The 19922-nt window shown below is 50.8% G+C and overlaps 1 protein-coding gene across 1 annotated transcript in view; it reads left to right on the top strand.

The window, feature by feature from the left end:
* The window catches only part of RAB26 (RAB26, member RAS oncogene family), a 233785-nt gene that overhangs the window by 157072 nt on the left and 56791 nt on the right, over positions 1 to 19922 (top strand). The window contains exons 4-5 of the mRNA XM_050968623.1: positions 685 to 751; positions 13092 to 13144. Coding sequence (XP_050824580.1) covers positions 685 to 751; positions 13092 to 13144 — 120 coding nt within the window. The remainder of the gene's footprint in view (positions 1 to 684; positions 752 to 13091; positions 13145 to 19922) is intronic.

Raw genomic sequence — 19922 nt, 5'->3', positions numbered from 1 at the left:
GCTATTGTTTTGTGAAGGCACATGTGTCTGAGAAAGCATCAGAAAGACCAGAGAAGCTGAGTGATAAGAGGCAGAAAAGCCAAGAGCAGTCACACTGGGACTGTGGCACTGAGAAAAGTGGAGAGAGCGCTTTTGGGCAGAGTGTTGTCTAAAAGAGGCTTGGAGCAATGAGCAAAGACATGGTCTCCAGTTGCTTGATTCCTGCTGCGTTCACAGAAACAGGACTTCGAATCAGGTGCTCCTTGGATGCAATCCTGTTTCTTTACAAAGGATGTGCAGTCATAATTTCTAACTGGACCGACCCACAGGACACCAACATTTTTGGCTAACCACTTGAGTCAAAAGGAGTAACGTTATAGTAGAATTAAAACAATAGTTAGCAGTGCAATCAGAAGCTGCCATCTTGATAGCACACTGGGGCAGGGATGATTTGGGGACTGCAGGTCCCTTCTAACATTTGACTAAGCAGGAGACTTCCAAAATCCTCATTCTATTACTTCTCTGGAGTCCTCGGATCAGCTCCATCCAGCCCCTCCCCCTTAATTCATTTTAAACTTAAAAGAAACGAAACATCTTTAAAAGGAAACCAAAGGAGCCCGGTGTATCCTCCCGGCTCTTAGAGCAGCCTGGGCTGGTTTGAGCATCTAGCATTGTCTGATGGTGTCCTGTCTTTGCCCTTTTCAGATCTGGGACACCGCGGGGCAGGAGAGGTTCCGCAGTGTCACTCACGCCTATTACCGAGATGCCCATGGTAAGAGCTTCTCTGCGTTCGCTTCTTTCTAGGTGGGGGAGGGAAATAAGAGTTTAAAGGGACAGTGTCAGGAAAATGTCTGTTGTTCTGTGGGGCCTTAAGGGCTCCCAGGATCATGGATCCACACAGAGCATCATGCTCCTTTCTGGTCCCTGTTGCTGCTGTTTGAGTCGGGCTGGTCAGTGAGTCTAGTCAGCTCTGTGTTACCATCACTTTCCCCTCCCGGTTTCTGTGCCCCAGCCTGCTGCTGGTGTGTCTGGGGCACAACTAAGGTGACCAGATAGCAAGTGTGAAAAACTGGAACAGAGGATGGGGGATAATCGGCACCTATATAAGACACAGTCCCAAATGTCAGGACTGTCCCTGTAAAACCAGGACATCTGGTCATCCTAGGCACAGCATGGCAGGAAGGGAGTCCATCATTTAAAAAAAAAAATCTCCCAGAGACATTTAAAATGAGCTTCTCTATACTGTCCAGCTCCTTGGTGACTGAACAAATCTCACCCCTCGCACGTCGCTATTTTACGGAGCTGTTATTGAAAGAGTGTGATGCAGTAGGGACTGTCTGTGTGGGGAGTGGGAGAGCAGGGGAGGACTTTAGGGGATGGACGATGCCAGAGCCTGTAACCTGAGCTAGGTAAGGGAGGGGAAAGGTCAACACCTTTGCCCGGGAAGGGGACAAAGGAAGGGAGTGGCAGGAGGGAAGCAGTTTGAGTTTGGGCTTGGGGCTGTGTGGGCGGAATTCAGGGGATCCTAGCTAGGATCCAAGCACCCTGAAAGCCCAGAAGGACTCGGTGGAGGGGTCCTGACTGTGCCTGCAAGCTCTGCTGTAACCTGTGTTCCTGTTGTCCAATAAACCTTCTGTTTTACTGGCTGGCTGAGAGTCACTGTGGGTCCCAGGAAGAGGGGTGCAGGGCCGGACTCCCCCACACTCCGTGACAATGGGCTGCTATCGCTGTGGCCAACGAGGTCACATACGGGCCCAGTGCCCCAAGCTCAGGGACAGACCAAGCAGACCCAACCCACAGAGGGTGGACTGGGTAAAAACCCAATCGGAGGAGGGGCTACATTCCCAGGAAAGGGGGGTTGGCAACATACCACCTGTGGATGCTCCCGGTTCCGGGTTTTTGGTTTACCGGGTGGGCGCGGGGCTGCCCCTCCGGAAAGAGTGCATTGTTTCCCTGGAAGTGGATGGGAGGAAGGTCACTGGGTACTGGGACACGGGCGCAGAGGTGACGCTGGCCCGGCCCGAGGTGGTGGCCTCAGATCGGATGGTGCCCGACACCTACCTGACCCTGATGGGCGTGGGCGGGACCCCATTCAAGGTACCCGTGGCAAGGGTACACCTGAAATGGGGGGCCAAGGAGGGCCCCAAGGTTGTGGGGGTGCACCAATATTTGCCCACTGACGTGTTAATGGGAGGGGACCTTGAGGACTGGCCTAGTAACACCCAGAGTGCCCTGGTCGTGACTCGTAGTCAGAGTCGGCAAATGGCACTGCTCCCCGACAACGGGGAAGGTACTCGACCTGAGGTGCAGGACCCTAACTCAGGGAGCGGGGAACGCCCAGGGGCGCGGTGCAGAGAGGCTGCGGCCTCAGACCCAGCCAGCAAGAGAGAGCCGGTCCCCATTCCTGTCCCAGCTGCTGAGTTCCAGGCCGAGTTGCAGAAAGATCCCTCCTTGCGGAAGCACAGGGACCGGGCTGACCTTAGTGCGGTACAGACCATGAGGAGAGGTTTCAAGGAGAGGTTCCTGTGGGAGAAGGGGTTCCTGTACCGAGAATGGGCTCCCCCAGGGGAAGTAGAGTCATGGGGGATCAGGAGGCAGCTGGTGGTTCCCCAGAAGTTCCGTCACAAGCTGTTGTACCTGGCCCATGACATCCCTCTCGCAGGGCACCAGGGAATCCGGCGCACCAGGCAGAGGCTGCTACAGAACTTTTACTGGCCTGGGGTCTTTACCCATGTCCGACAGTACTGCCAATCCTGTGACCCCTGCCAGAGGGTGGGGAAGGCCCGGGACAAGGGGAAAGCGGCTTTGAGGCCTTTACCCATCATAGAAGAACCTTTCCAGAAGGTGGCCATGGACATAGTGGGACCTCTCAGCAAGACGACCCGGTCAGGGAAGAAATACATCCTGGTGGTGGTGGATTTTGCCACTCGCTACCCCGAGGCGGTGGCCTTGTCCTCTATCGAAGCAGACACAGTGGCAGATGCGCTGCTGACAATTTTCAGCCGGGTGGGGTTCCCCAAGGAGGTCTTAACGGACCAGGGGTCCAACTTCATGTCGGCCCTGCTCCGGTCCTTATGGCAGAAATGTGGGGTCCAGCACAACTGGGCCTCAGCGTATCACCCCCAGTCCAACGGGCTGGTAGAAAGGTTCAACGGGACGCTGAAGATGATGCTAAAAACATTTATGAACCAGCATCCGCAAGATTGGGACAAGTACTTACCTCACCTGCTGTTTGCGTACAGGGAGGTACCCCAGGAATCTACCGGGTTTTCACCTTTCGAACTGTTGTACGGAAGGCGGGTGAGGGGGCCCCTAGACCTGATGAGGGACGAATGGGAGGGGAAGGCCGCTCCCGAGGGAGAGTCAGTGGTGGAGTATGTCCTCACCTTCCGGGAAAGACTGGCCGAGCTCATGGGCCTGGCCAGGGAGAATCTGGCCCGAGCCCAGAGGAGGCAGAAGGTCTGGTATGACCGCACAGCACGAGCCCGTGCCTTCGCCACCGGGGATCAGGTGATGGTTCTTATCCCCGTGAGGAGAAACAAACTCCAGGCCGCCTGGGAAGGGCCCTTCAAGGTTATCAAGCAACTGAATGAGGTAAACTATGTGGTGGAGCTGTCAAACCGGGCACATCACCGTCGGGTGTACCATGTGAACATGATGAAACCATACTATGACAGGGGGAATGTGGTGTTGGCCGTGTGTGGACATTGGGAGGGGCAGGGAGATGACCCCTTAGTGGATCTATTCCCTGGGACAAAAGCTGGTTCCCCCCTGGAGGCGATTCCCCTCTCGGATCAACTGACCCCGGGCCAGCACGCTGAGATCAGAGGGGTGCTGCATCTGTACCGACAGCTGTTTTCCAACCAGCCTGGACGCACTAATTTGACTGTCCACCGGGTGGAGACCGGGTCACATGCCCCTATAAGATGCTCCCCTTTTCGGGTCACTGGTAAAACTGCCCAGGATCTTGAAAGAGAGGTCAGGGACATGCTGGCTTTGGGGGTGATCCAGCCATCTTCCAGCCCTTGGGCCTCGCCAGTGGTGCTAGTCCCCAAGAAGGATGGGTCAATCCGGTTCTGTGTGGACTATCGAAAGCTCAATGCCATCACCGTATCTGATGCCTACCCTATGCCCAGGCCTGACGAGCTCCTAGACAAGCTAGGAGGTGCTCGGTACCTCACCACTATGGATCTTACCAAAGGCTACTGGCAAGTGCCGCTGGACGCAGATGCCAGGCTGAAATCGGCCTTTATCACCCCTCTGGGGCTCTATGAGTTTCTGACCCTGCCCTTCGGCCTCAAGGGAGCGCCGGCCACCTTCCAGCGCCTGGTGGATCAGCTACTGAGGGGGATGGAGAGTTTTGCCGTTGCGTATATTGACGACATCTGCATCTTCAGCCAGACCTGGGAGGACCACCTGTCCCAGGTTAAACAAGTCCTAGACCGACTCCGAAAGGCTGGGTTAACAGTAAAGGCTGAGAAGTGCAAGGTGGGGATGGCTGAAGTATCTTACCTGGGCCATCGGGTGGGGAGCGGCTGCCTGAAGCCGGAACCAGCCAAGGTGGAGGTGATCAGAGACTGGCCTGCTCCCCAAACCAAAAAGCAGGTCCAGGCCTTTATTGGGATGGCGGGGTACTATCAAAGGTTCGTGCCCCACTTTAGTGCCATAGCCGGCCCCATCACTGAACTGTGCAAAAAGGGGAAGCCAGACAAGGTGATCTGGACTGAGCAGTGCCAGGAGGCTTTCCGGGTGCTGAAGGAGGCTCTGGTTAGTGGCCCAGTTCTGGCAAACCCAGATTTTGACAAACCCTTTATGGTGTTCACCGATGCCTCAGACACGGGACTGGGGGCGGTGTTAATGCAGGAGGATGAAAAGGGGGAGAGACACCCCATCGTGTACCTGAGTAAGAAGCTGCTACCCCGGGAACAAAGCTACGCGGCCATCGAGAAGGAATGCCTGGCCATGGTGTGGGCCCTTAAGAAACTAGAGCCATATCTCTTTGGGCGACACTTCACCGTGTACACCGACCACTCTCCCCTGACCTGGCTGCACCAGATGAAAGGAGCCAACGCCAAGCTCCTGAGGTGGAGCCTGCTCCTGCAGGACTATGACATGGACGTGGTCCATGTGAAAGGAAGTGCCAACCTGACAGCGGATGCGTTGTCCCGGAGAGGGGGCCCTGAACTTCCCCAGGTCACTGGGCAGAGTGACCCCGCTCAGTTCAGTCTCGAAGGGGGGAGAGATGTGATGCAGTAGGGACTGTCTGTGTGGGGAGTGGGAGAGCAGGGGAGGACTTTAGGGGATGGACGATGCCAGAGCCTGTAACCTGAGCTAGGTAAGGGAGGGGAAAGGTCAACACCTTTGCCCGGGAAGGGGACAAAGGAAGGGAGTGGCAGGAGGGAAGCAGTTTGAGTTTGGGCTTGGGGCTGTGTGGGCGGAATTCAGGGTATCCTAGCTAGGATCCAAGCACCCTGAAAGCCCAGAAGGACTCGAGGGAGGGGTCCTGACTGTGCCTGCAAGCTCTGCTGTAACCTGTGATCCTGTTGTCCAATAAACCTTCTGTTTTACTGGCTGGCTGAGAGTCACTGTGGGTCCCAGGAAGAGGGGTGCAGGGCCGGACTCCCCCACACTCCGTGACAAAGAGGATGCCGTTAGCACCTGAAAACACCCTTTATTCCTAGTGTTAGCACTAGAAATGCAGGTGATTTTAAATGGAAAGAATTTTAAAAGATCAAATGGATTCCTTTTCAGCCTCATCCTGCCTCTGTTGGAGTCAGCGAGGAAACCCGTGTCTGCCCTTCTCCTGGGGCAAGGGACATAGGCTGGTTAGCTTCATGTTTAAGATCCTCTGCTGGTGGAAATCGGCGAGGCTCCATTGAAGCCTGTCAGGGTGAACTGACCCTTTAAGGGAGCTGGGGGTCATCCTCACCTGGGCTGGATTATCTTGCTCCTCATCTGAAGGAAAAGAGCCCTGGGGTCATGTCATGGGAACACATGACTGCTGGGGAATATAAGGGCAGCTGAGAGAGTCCAGAGAGTAGGTGAGGGACCTGCGAAGAACAGGAGTCTGCTGGGGGATAAACTTCAGCTGAGGGACCTGCTGGGTGAGAAGCCCTGGCTAGGAGGGCCCTGAGCCTGGAGGGAGGGCGCTGATACCCACTGAAAACTGAGAGGAGTAACTGAACCCGGGGGGAGACTTGGAAGGTGCTGAGTGTTTATGGTAACATACCACCCCCAGAAGGGCAGGGAGCATTGTTGTGAAAACACCAGTTGTGGTTTCATTGATTAGTGATGGAAGGTAAACTGAGGCAGTGGACAGGCCTCAAGCCAGGTCGCATCAGCCCTGCTGCAAAGCCTGGAATTCTGAGCGTTACGGGAGGGGGACGTGTTGAGTTATTTACACGCTCTGTACTCACTGCGATTTTTTTCTTCTAAGTGGTTCCATGTGAGCAGCAGTTGTGAGGGGGAAGCTGTGGCTGGGTCTCTGTCTCAGACGCCCTCCTGCTGGCATTTATAGAATGGATAAATCAGCAATAAGCAGATCGGGTGTTTCCCAATAGAATGCGGCCACAAAGTAACCAATAGTTTGTAGAGCAGAAAGAAACTCCACGAGATGATTATTAAATATCTAACGAGCAGTTCGCTGCTTGCTCCAGAGCATCTGCTGAGTCACAGGTAGCAGAAATGTGGCATTCATCTTCCAGGGTGATTGATTATCTGCCTCCTAATGCCCAGCATAGCCCCAGCCTGAGCTCTTAGCTGGCTGGGGTATTTTATGGTTTGACCATTAAGCTCTGGTGACTGAAATGGTCCTTGGAAAGACTCCAGTGCAGCCACCATACAAGATTTTGTCTTTCACACTCATAATCCAGGCTTTGCCAATGGGGCTCCTCCCCAACCCACGCTAGTAGGGGTGGATGTTTAACAGCTCCAGTCAGTTCTCTATGCCCTGTGGGCAGGGCTAGTGGAACAATTTGTAGACTTGGGGTCCTGAAAGCCATTGAACAGAACAGTAAACACCCCATATATGATGGAAGCCAGGCATTCAGCTGCCATTATTCCTTCAAGCCACCCCCTAGATCCAGCATCCCTGCCTGTGGGTCTCAGAAGCACATCTCGCACCATTCTGTAGTGACAAAGTCTCTGCGGTAACTAACAGCCAATGAGGATAGACCTGGAAGAAGCTGTAATGATTTGGTATGCTCTCCCTTTGAGAGTTTCCTCTGTCAGAGCATCCCAGCCCTCCATTAAGCAATCTCCAGGACGACCCTCTTCTCTTCCGGTTCTGCACCGGGAGCTCCAGTTAAAGTGAATGGAGCTTCGTAGATCTGTCAAGAGAAGATGAGACACTGGTAAGTCCCTCCTGGGAAATGGTTACCGAACAGGCGGTTCCTGTAGCTCCAAGTGAAATGAGCTGTAATAATGACAAGAGACATTTATGCAGGTCCTTTCCTTGGGGACGACCCAAAAGTGCTTGACAAACGGTATATGCAGGAATCTCCGGGGAGGCTTGGGAGAACGCAGCTGTTGCTCAACATTTCAGGGAAGAGATGAAGGAGAATCCCAGGTCTTTGCAGAGGGATCTAAGACAGGAAAATGGAATCGCCCAAGCAGGAATTTGGGCAGTACCCTGGGCTCTCCTGCCAGAGGATGTCTAAAAAAAATCATATTTTTCACATACACCATCTCAGGCAGAATACTGGCTTGAAATTTTTCAGTGTTTCACAGGAAAATTTCAAAATGCAACAGCTTTTGTCATTAAGAAATTTTGAAAGACTTAAAATAGTCTCCTTTTTCTTCCCAGTTCTTGTTTTCCTCTGTTGCCAGTGAGTGCAATACAGGGAATGCTGATTGGTATTTCCTTCACCCCTTTTTCCTTTTTCCACTCTGTAACATTTCCAAAGTTGGAGAAATCTTGGAAAATTCGACTGGAAAATGGGAAATGTGCTGGGGGGAGGGAAGGAGGAAAGCCCTAGCTATTGCCAGCACTCATTGTATTGCACTGAAAGGTGGAAAAGGAAAAAATGGAGAGGGGAGAACGAAAGCCTGAAACTTCCAAAGTTTTGGGGTGATTGTTTTTAAATAATGAAAAAAAAATTTCAATTCCAAACTATGTTTAATTTCAAAGTTTCCAAAAAGGCTGATTTTCAATGAAACCCCATTTTTCCATGGGAAAACTTTGGCCACCTCTAACCAGAAATAGTTAAGGCCCCAAGTTGTGTGCAAAAGGGAAGAGGCAAAGCCCCAACAGTGCTGTGCTGGGGCAATGGCTCAGTACCAACTGGGGGCAAAGATTCTATGATTCTCAAGCCAGAAGGGACCATTATGACCCTCTAATCTGACCTCCTGGGTAGCACAGGTCAGAAACCTGCCCCTAAATAATTCCTAGAGCAGATCTGTTAGAAAAACATCCAAGCTTGGTTTCAAAATCGTCAGTGATGGAGAATCCACCGGGACCCTGGGTAAATTGTTCCAATGGTTAATTACACTCACTGTTAAACATTTATGCCTTATTTCCCATCTGAATTTGTGTATCTTCAGCTTGCAGTCCTTAGATCATGCTAGACCTTTCCCTGCTAGACTGAAGAGCCCAATATTAAATGTGTTCCCCATGTAGGTACTTATAGACTGTGATCAATCACCCCTTAACCTTCTCTTTGTTAAACGAGATCAGTTGAGGCCCTGGAGTCTATCACTGTAAGACATGTTTTCTAATTATGCTCATGACTCTTCTCTGAACCATCTCCAATTCATCAATCTCCTTCTTGAATTGCAGACACCAGACCTGGACACAGTATTTCAGCAGCAGTCGCACCAGTGCCAAATGCAGAAGTAAAATAACCTCTCTGCTCCTACTCAAGATTCTCCTGTTGATGCATCCCAGGACCACGTTCGCTCTTTTGGCCACAGCATCATACTGGGGCCCTGTGATCAAATGATCATCCACCACAACTCCCAAATCTTTTGTGCAGAAGCACTTATTTACTGAGCCACCAACACCATTTCCTACGGTTCCTGCTGTTTTCCTGGCAGGTCTTCCACCCACATTCTGAACAGGGCTGACTGCTTGGGTTGTGAGAGCTGACAAGTTCACATCCCTAAGCCAGTGTACCTGCAGGCTGTGGGCTTAGTTTTATCTCAATGCCTCTGGCTGTTAGGTGGTATCTCAGGCGTGCTTTCTTTGGAGGAAAAGCCAGATGGCTTTAAGTGCATTGATCGCAGCAAACTGGAATGCTTCCTTTGCAACCCAGTGATATTTACAGACACTTTCCTGCTGTGAAATGAAGATTAACCTTCCCACACTGAGCAATCCATCTGACTTCTAAACAGTCCATGTATAGTCAGCACCTTTATCCTGTTCGACACTCTTGGGGGACGGTCTCCGGAATTAAGCAGACTTGTGCAGAGGGGGCCCCATGCTAGTGAAAGGGCAAGAATCACATGTAGCCAGTGGAAGGCCTGCAAAGATCACGGTGCAATGCAAGGAACATGCTGACCTAATATCCCAGGCACCATCCTTGCCTTGGCATATCCTGTACCTGTGGTTCTGGTGCTTTGCTGGCATGCGGGTGGTCTTTTCTTGGCAGAACTCCCCATTAGCCTATGTCTTGAGTAAGGATTTGGCTTATGGATGTCACTATTTCACTGCGAAAGATTCTGAGTGCAGCCAGGTAGGGGATAATGTTATAGTTGCTTTGCTCTGATGATAGCCAGTGTGTTAGGAGAACATTTGCTGTTACTTGCTGTGAAATTTGGAATCATGTTAGTGACTTACATAGGCTTTTATTCATTTATTCCGATCTACTGTAGCTATTGTGTGCTCAGTCACAGAAATAGAGCACAGACCTTTAGAGGAACTGGGTCGTAATTCTTTGCTGTAAAGCTTTGGCTCTCTGAACAGTCTCAGGCCAATATTAGATGTACCCATGAACGATGCTGGAGAAAGGAGCGGCAGCTCACTTTCCTTTCAGAGAATTGATTTCTTGGGTAAGATACAGTGTCCTTTTTATGTCGGGCATGTTGTACTTTGGTACTGTATATGTTAGTTATAGATGCAGGTTCCCAACCCTGTAGTCAGAGCATTAAAGTGTACAGTAGAGATGCATCTGAACCAACCCCTGCATCCAAGCAGTCCTGGACTTTGGTGAAGTTGAGATCTTCATCCAGACTTTGTGGCCCCAGTGTGTCGATTCTAAGTGCAGCATCTGTAGATGTGGTTGAGCAGGGGCAGCCAGGGGAGGACTGGCTGACGACTGGCCCTAGAACTAGCCTTCTTGTACATGCCCTTGTTTGGGACCCAGGGAGGGCGGGGGGAACTGGGGGCATGAGAGGAGTGGTGGAGAGGCAGGGTTTGAGTTTCACTTTTCAAGGGGCATGGGAGAGTTTTCTTGTTCTTCTCTGAGAGGGAACGGAGCAGCACACCGCAATAGAGAACAGGGATGGGGGAGTGTCAGGGCAGGTCCCCCTGCCTCAGGCTTGATTTTTATGTTTTAATCTGCGAGGCTGAGGTTAAAATGCAAAAGCAAGTGGAACTCTGGAGGTTGTGTTTTAATTCTGTATTCGTTTAAGACAGAACATGTGACTAAGCCAGGCACTCGGCATGCGCTCCACAGGGGGGGGCGTGGATTTACCTGAAAGGCCTCAATCCTGCGCCAGCCAACGCTCTCCTGCCTGAAATGGGAGTTGGAGCCAGCCCCTAGGACTTGTGAAGGTTGCTGGATTGAGACCCTGGCCGCTGAATTCTCTGCCTGCAGATGCAGCAGGAGTGTAAGACTCTCCCGCACTGCACTGCCCTTGTACCCCCATGTGACCCTGGAGGGGACCCCATCTGAGAGGACAGTCTCCATCTCCAAGGCCTGTAGGTCCATGGGACCTCTTGCTCAGTCCTCGTTCAAGGGACCAGTTTGTGATGTGCAAACATAAGCCACTGAACAGCCATTAGCTAGGGATGGGTTTTGGTTATTCGCCACCGACCTGGCCAGGATTCAAACCAGTGTTTAGCAATTGAAGGCTCGCTGTCGCATTCTCATTCTCCCCTGTCATCCAGTCCGCTGTCGTCTTTGCACACTGAGGTACCAGGCCCCCGGACGTATAGCACACCCCTGTTGTTCTGACTGGTGCACTGCGCTGGAGCAGGCTTGTCCATTGGGGTCTCCCCCAGGGGATTGTAGTAGTTTGGCCTCTGCTATTTTTTCCCCTTATGTTGTGCATTCTTCCACTTGGTTCATGTGAGAAATGAAAGAGGGAGATGGCCCTTCTGCCCCCAGCATGAGCTGTTCCTGTAAGATTTTCCCTGAGCGACAGAGGAGCATCATGGGAAGAGGTTACAGTCTAGGCGAGAGAGGCATTTGCGTAAACCATTGTGATAATGCTCAGGACGCTCGGCTCCTGAATGAGATGTGTGGAAAGTTCCCATTCTTGCCCTGGGTCATTTACAACTGAATAATACCTAGAGAAAGGGCCTGAGTCTCATTAATACGAAGGCCCCTTGGCCCCCGTCGGGCAGTCATGAACGAGTACACGTGAGAATCAGGCCTAAGGTGCTGTAGACCAGACTGTGAAGGCGCTTTGCAGATGTGTCATCTCTGTTCATCGTCCTTACCATGATTTTGGTCATTTCTTTCTGGACTCTGACTTTCCTGGATCGTAAGCACATTCCTGTGCCCCACACAATGTGGCCTCGGGTGCTACTTTATTGTCAATGACAATTATCTAAAATTGCTTTCCCAGTCCCCAGCTGCCTCCCCGACCAGCGAGAGGGGAGCTTGCATCCTGCGCCTGGGGTGTTAATGTCTCCTTAAAAGGACAGGCTGCATCTTCAGTGTCTTCCCCACGCAGTGCTGTGGCAGGGAGAGTTCAGAATGCTGCTTGTCCTGATACTTGCTGCTGGGTCTCTCAGGCTCTCTGGAGACGGTGCAATTCCCATGCAAGTTTGGCGTAGCTGAGAAGGTTCCTACTATGATGTAAATTTACAAAAAGAAGACTGTTCTGTGGAGGCTACCTTCATGATTTCCTAACCCATTGTGAGAGATACCAATGATTTCAGTAAAACACATAATACAAGTACAAAGCTTTTGCTTCTTTGCATGAACCTAAGAATGTAAGAGCGGCCAGACTGGGTCAGACCAATGGTCCTTCGAGCCCAGTGTCTGTTTTCTGACAGTGGCCAATGCCAGGTGCTTCAGAGGGAATGAACAGAGCAGGGCAATTATCGAGTGATCCATCCCCTGTTGGCCAGTCCCAGTTTGTGGCAGTCAGAGGTTTAGGGACACCCAGAGCATGGGGCTGCCGCCCTGACCGTCTTGGCTAATAGCCATTGAGGGACCCATCCTCCGTGAACTGATCTAATTCTATTTTTAACCCAGTTATACTTTTAGCCTTTACAACATCCCCTGACAACGAGTTCTGCAGATTGACTGTGTGTGGTGTGGTGTGAGGAAGTACTTCCTTTTGTTTGTTATAAACCTGCTGCTTGCTTGTTTCATTGGGTGACTCCTATTCTTGTGTTATGGGAAGGGGTAAATAACACTTCCTGGCTTGTTTTCTCCACACCAGTCATGATTTCACAGGCCTCTTTCATATCCCCCCGTAGCTGTTTGTTTTCAGAGCTGAACAGTCCCAGTCTTTTTAATCTCTCCTTACATGGAAGCTGTTCTGTCCCCTTAATCATTTTTGTGGCAGTTCTCCTTACTTTTTCCAATTCTAATATGTATATTTTTAGCTGGAGTGACCAGACCTGCACGCAGCATGAAATGTGTGGGATGCTGTGGATTTATATAGTGGCATTATGATATTTTATGTCTTATTATTTATCCCTTTCTTAAAGGTTCCCAACATTCTGTTCACTCTTTTGGCTGCTGCTGCACGCTGAACAGATGTTTTCAGAGCACTGGCCACGATGACTCCAACATCTTTCTTGAGTGATAACAGCTAACTATAGACCCATTCTTTTGGGCTTATGTTTTCTAGTGCGCATTACTTTGAATTGCTCAGCATTCAGTTTCATCACCCTGAAAACACCTTGCTGTAAAAAGCAAAACAAACCAACAAAACCCCTTTGACATTCAGCGAGCAATTACTCGCATTAACTGTGTCTTTTCCTCTCTCCACAGCTTTGTTACTGCTGTACGATGTTACAAATAGAGCTTCGTTTGACAACATCCAAGTAAGTTGGACCTGGTCAGGTCCCATGTGGAACGTGATGAGAATTTAAGGCAAATACTTTGTGTTCCTTGAGTTATGGTGTGCAGGTTGGTTGGCTGGTGCTGATGGCGTCCTAGAATTGTTTTGCAGTTTATAAGATCCTATTGGCTGGTCTGTTCTGCCTCATCTTAAGAGCAGGGTTGGTGAACCAGGTCCCATAAACCAGGACAACTCTTACCTCCCTGTAGCTCACACTAAGCTCTTCAGTCCAAACCTTTCTGAAGTCTGATTCATTGTTTTCAGCAGTTGTTATTTTGGCTGCTGTCTCAGCCTTTCAGGGCTCCAGTCTGGCGTGGCAGGGCAAAGTCTGGAATACCTGAGCACAGGCAGCTGTCATGCTAATTCTGGCCAGACACGAAGTAGGAAGTTCTGGGGAGTCTCACAAGACCATGTTTTGGCATGATCTGTAGCCTGTTTTTGCAGACCCAAGAGACTTCAAGAATTAGAAGATGCTTGAGCAAAAGCTTGAGTTTTGCATGCTCCTCTGTACTGCCAAATCTTCCTGCTATCTGTGAGTGACTGACTCGTCTTGAGTTCTGAGCACGTGCTTGTTCTGCTCTCTGCACTCTTGTTTCCCGGATTGCATTCCCGAGGCAAGTCCACTTACAGAATAAATTACTGTGAACAATTAGGACCTTGCGAGACACGGAGATTTCTGTGTAACGCTATGGAGCTTGAAAAAGAAATAATCACAGTCTGGTTTCCAGGAGACTGATTCTGTTGACACCAAAGACTTGCTAGAGTATTGACACTTGCTGCTGGGTAATGGGAGCAGCAGGGAAGAATGTCTTCAGGTACGTCTATATTACGGGATTATTCCGATTTTACATAAACCGGTTTTGTAAAACAGATTGTATAAAGTCGAGTGCACGCGGCCACACTAAGCACATTAATTCGGCGGTGTGCGTCCATGGTCCAAGGCTAGCGTCGATTTCCGGAGCGTTGCACTGTGGGTAGCTATTCCATAGCTATCCCATAGTTCCCGCAGTCTCCCCTGCCCCTTGGAATTCTGGGTTGAAATCCCAGTGCCTAATGGGGCAAAAATCATTGTCGTGGGTGGTTCTGGGTAAATGTTGTCACTCATTCCTTCCTCCGGGAAAACAACGGCAGACAATCATTTCGCGCCCTTTTTCCCTGGATTGCCCTGGCAGACGCCATAGCACGGCAACGATGGAACCCGTTCAGCTTTTTTTTTACTGTCACTGTGTGTGTACTGGATGCCACTAACAGAGGCGTTACTGCGGTGCTACACAGCAGCATTCGTTTGCTTTTGCATGATAGCAGAGACGGTTATCAGTTGTTCTGTACCGTCTGCTGCCATTGTAAATTGGCAGTAAGATGATGGTTATCTGTCGTTCTGTACTGTCTGCTGCTATCATGGGTGCCCCCGGCTGAGGTTGGCCGAGGGCGCAAAGGCAAAACTGGGAATGACTCCCCGAGTCAATCCCTCCTTTATGGTTTCTAAAAATAGAGTCAGTCCTGCCTAGAATATAGGGCAAGTGTACTAGAGAACCAGTGTATCAGAGAGCACAGCTGCTCTGTGTCAGATCCCGCAGAAATGATGAGCTACATGCCATTCATGGGGGTGCCCCTGCAACAACCCCACTCGTTGCTTCCCTCCTCCCCCAACCTTCCTGGGCTACCGTGGCAGTGTCCCCCCATTTGTGTGATGAAGTTATAAAGAATGCAGGAATAAGAAACAGTGACTTGTTAGTGAGATAAAATGAGGGGGAGGCAGCCTCCCGGTGCTCTGACAGTCAAAGCAGAACATTAAGCAGTGCGGGGGAGAGGAGCCCAGCATCCCGCTGCTATGCTAGTCCAGGCAGGACAGAATCTTTTCTTTACACAGCAAAGGGAGGGGGCTGATGGAGCTCAGCCCCCAGTTGCTATGATGAGGACAGTTACCAGCCGTTCTGTACCATCTACTGGGAATGACCGGGAATCAATCCTATTTTTACCCAGGCGCTCCCAGCCAGCCTCACCTGAGGCCAGCCAGGAGCACTCATGGGCTCATGACAAGGACGGCTAGCAGTCCTACTGCACCATCTGCCACCAGGGAGGAGAGAGGAGCGGATACTGCTCTTCACTGCTGCAGCGTCGCGTCTACCAGCAGCATTCAGTAGACAGGGTGACATTCAAAGAAGTCAAGAAACGATTTCTTTCTCTTTTCTTTCACTTTGGGGGGGGAGAGTAAATTGTCGGGCTATACCCTGAACCACACCGGACAGTGTGTTTGAACCTACAGGCACTGGGAGCTCAGCCAAGAATGTAAATATTTTTCGGAGACTGCTGTGGACTGTGGGATAGCTGGAGTCCTCAGTACCCTCTCCCTCCCTACATGAGCATCCATTTGATTCTTTGGCTTTCCGTTACACTTGTCACGCAGCACTGTGTAACTTGGAGATTTTTTCAAACGCTTTGGCATTTCGTCTTCTGTAACGGAGCTGTAATAGAACAGATTTGTCTCCCCATACAGCGATCAGATCCAGTATCTCCCATACGGTCCATGCTGGAGCTCTTTTTGGATTTGGGACTGCATCGCCACCTGTGCTGATCAGAGCTCCACGCTGGGCAAACAGGAAATGAAATTCAAAAGTTCGTGGGGCTTTTCCTGTTTACCTGGCCACTGCATCCGAGTTCAGATTGCTGTCCAGAGCGGTCACAGTGGTGCACTGTGGGATACTGCCCAGAGGCCAATGTCGTCGATTTGCAGCCACACTAACCCTAATCCAATATGGTAATATCGATTTTAGCGCTACTCCTCTCGTTGGGGAGGCGTACAGAAACCGATTTAAAGAGCCCTTTATATCTATATAAAGGGCCTCATAGTGTGGACGGGTACAGCGTTAAATCAGTTTAACGCTGCTAAAATCGATTTAAACGCATAATGTAGACCGGGCCTTCCATTCAGATACAGGAGTCTGATGAGAAGGGGTGTATATATCACTATCTCCCTAAGAACATTGCATGATGCTTCTCCTGAAAACTGGCCCTTGCAACCAATGCAAGTAACTTGCATGGTGATACAATACTGGGTATGATGATCCGCATCCTCTAATCCTGCTCATTACTGCCCTATTGTCAATTCCTCTCGCTATTATTTTTACTGATATTATCATATAGGGTGACCAGATGTCCCAATTTTATAGGGACAGTCCTGATTTTTGGTTCTTTTTCTTATATAGGCTCCTATTATCCCCCACCCCCATCCCGATTTTTCACACTTGCTGTCTGGTCACCCTATTATCATAGCACCTAGGAGCTCTAGTCACGAACCAGGTGGGGACCCCATTTTACAAACATAAAACGGAACAACAGTCCCTGCACAAAGAACTTCCAATCTAAGTGTGAGACACAATATACCAGATGGAGACAAACCGACCAACAAGGGAGCACACAGAAACAATGAGGCCATATTGGTCAGCACAACCAGCTGCGGTCTCAGCCCACCAGTGGCCTGACAGTTGTTAAGTTTTTTTGTTGCCATCCCAGCAGAAGAGATTTGAAGGAAGGATTTGCAGGAGGACAGTGGGGTGGCTTGGCAGATGTGGAGGGAGAGTGCTGCCCAAGCATGAGGACAAGGCTGAGAGAATGCTCGTAGGTGGTAGTTTGAAAATGTAACACGTGGTAACTTAATTACAAAAGGAACTAAACTTTCTGAGCTGGCATTGAGAAGTGGGTTGCTGTAAATTATTTTATATCAATGTTGGAAAGCTTTCATTTCCAAATGCATGTTCCGTTGCCTTTCACTAAACGGTACAAGAAAATATCAGGGCTGTGCACGAAATGCTGTGTCTGTGAAAATCGTACCTATTTTGCATTTGTAATACAGTACAGAAAAACTCAAATGTTGGGGGGATTCATGTTTCACTACAAGTATTTCACACACCTGTGTTCTGCTCACACACCAGGGTGGGGGGGCAGAGATGCACAAACACACTTCACCCCTTGCTGTAATGCAGATGAGCTGTTCTCTGTTACACTGTTGTAGCCTGTGTTTTGTGTGCATGTTGCATCTTTCTGATTAGAGCATTTTCAAGTCCACTTCGTTTTTGGCGTCCTATGTGAGAACTGTTTAAAAAACCCATAAAGCATCACCCACCATCCCACTGACTGCTGAAACTAGAACTGGTTCCATTTCTTCTGCAACAGAGTATGATACTAGATGGGGACAGCTTTGAGTTACTACAGAGAATTCTTTCCCCAGTGTGTGGCTGGTGGGTCTGACCCACATGCTCAGGGTTTAACTGATCACCATATTTGGGGTTGGGAAGGAATTTTCCCCCAGGTCAGATTGGCTGAGACCCTGGGGATTTTCACCTTCCTCCGCAGCTTGGGGTACGGGTCACTTGCAGGTTTGAACTAGTGTAAATGGCGGATTTGCTGTAACTTGAAGTCTTTAAACCATGATTTGAGAACGTCAGTAACTCATCCAGAGGTCAGGGGTCTATTACAGAGTGAGTGGGTGAGGTTCTGTGGCCTGCGATGTGCCGGAGGTCAGACTAGATGATCACGACCGTCCCTTCAGGCCTTAAAGCCTATGAGTCTCTGATCGTCACTGGCCAGGCAGCGGAATTTTGGCTTGGTGAAATTGAGACTCTACTTGGAAGAAGCACTGGGAAGTAGCGACTGTGGTGGCGTCTGATTCCTGCCTCTTGCTTCCCTGAAGGGTCATGTCCTCCATGACCTGCAGCATTGGATGGATGCTCCAAGTGGGCTGATGGCAAAACAATGGTGAATCTCAGCTGGGCAAACGCCGTCTCCCAGGCCTTTCCATTTGTAAGCGCTGAGTTTAGGGGGTCACATTAAAGTCCAGGAGTATCCAAAGCTCGCATAATAGTGAGGTGCGTGGCTCATGGTAATATTACTACCTTAATCTAATCAACTTGCGCCTCCTGGGATTGTAAGGAGATGACAAAGGATTAAAGTAAATCTTGCTCTTACCCCTTCCCCACCTTTCCTGCTCCAAGAGAGGGCAGCATGTGGCGAGGGGCTCGAGTTGTAGAGTTCTGACTGGAATTCCTACCTAGCCCACAGCATCTACACCGCACCGCGTATCTTCTCCTTTGCAAAGGTCCATCTAGCCCAGAGTCCTGTCTTCCAACAGTGGCCAGTGCCAGGTGCCCCAGAGGGAATGAGCAGAACAAGGAATCATCAAGTGATCCATCTTGCTCAGGGCATATCCTGACATCTGCGGGTTTGGCCCTGTGTGAATTCCAGGCTTGACTTGATGGTGACTCCATTTGTTTTCCGTCATGTAACAAGGCTGACTGAATGGGTGGCCGGCACCCGCCATTTTGGATGAGAAGGCCCTGCTGCATGTGAGTCTGCGAGGTTGCCTTCTGTGGTGGCTGCGTGAGCCCGTGTGGATTGGGTCAAAGCATCCCAGCTTGTTGCTAGAACTCCCGGAGATCCCCCCACATGAGCATGAGTTTAACCCTGCCTTCATGCCCCATCCCCTCACATCCCAGGCCAGGCAGTACCAGCAAGGCTCACTAAGCCTGACAGTCTGGCAGGTCCAGCAGTATCTTTGCATGGTGTTAAACTGCAGGAGCCGAGCTCTAGCTTCCCCCCAAGGCCATGCAGCTGATACGTTCTCTCTCTCCCACTGCTCCTTGGGGATTTCAGAATTTGTCCCCTCTTGGTGCTTGGTTGCCTGGCCTTTCCCTGGAACAGTGCTATGGTCTCCAAGGGCAGTGGCACCAAACCCTGTGTTGTGTGGGAGAGTCACCTGTGTTTGGGGTTCTCCTTGTAGAGCAGTCTGTTGTTTATAGGGACCATCTAGGGCTCGGTTGGGCAAAGGGAACTGTGTAGATGGACCCGTTGCCAAAGCTGGGGCCAGCCCTGTCTCCCGAGCAGTTGTGCTAGGCTCAGAAGTGCTTCCGCTCAGGGGAAGGCTTTCCAGTGGGGACCCTGCCCCGGGATATTCTGTGGGGTCTGTGTGCCTCTACTGCTCTTCCCCGTTACCCGCACCAGCACAGCGTGGCCATGACCCATGGTTCTGTGCCCAGTGAGCATCTGCTGAAACCAGGGCCAGCGTTAGACATGCTGGGGCCCAGGGCAGGAAGCTGCAGGCCGAACCCTGCTGAAGCCTGAGCCCAACAGAACACCTTAGCTTTGTGGGGGCCACTGTGGTGTGGGGTCCTAGCGCTGGCTGAAACTGGGCCCACAGGTGGTGGACGTGGCCTGAGTGTGCAGGCAGCCTGGTCACTGTGTGGATTGAGATGGGAGTGGGCCATTTCTCCCATCCTGGGCCTAGTCCCTGTGACAGAGCTCTTTGCAGGCCCCTATCGGGGAGAGGTCCCCAGGATGGCTCCCGGTCACACAGCCGTACTTGCAAAGCCCTGGGAAGCGGCGAGAGAGGTTTTCAGGAAGAGCGAGTAAGAGGCCCTCAGAGAGCTTCTGTTAGGCAGTCCGAGAAGGTGCCACAGGGCAAGGGCAGCAGTTTAGCATAGAAGTAAATGCAAAGCTAAATAGAGGAGCTTGTGTCTGTAATTACTGCGGAGATGGGTGGGTAATTTGCTTTGGAAGCAAACGTCCTCTCTCCCACACAGACCTTGTGCTGGCTCCAAGCCGAGGAGCCAATGTGAGGCTGCAGAGAAATGCAGAGACTCGATCTGAACGAGCCCTGGGGTTCCTTTCTGGGGAAATGGAAATTGCTCGCTGGCGGGATCACTGCTTGCACTGGAACCTTCCTTTGCTGATCGGGGATCTGGAGATCTGGCCTCTGCCACTGATGC

This window comes from Gopherus flavomarginatus, chromosome 9 (assembly GCF_025201925.1).
Source record: "Gopherus flavomarginatus isolate rGopFla2 chromosome 9, rGopFla2.mat.asm, whole genome shotgun sequence".
Lineage (NCBI taxonomy): Eukaryota > Metazoa > Chordata > Testudines > Testudinidae > Gopherus > Gopherus flavomarginatus.
The sequence above is the reverse complement of the archived record's forward strand: the minus strand, read 5'-3'. Positions and strand labels throughout refer to the sequence as shown.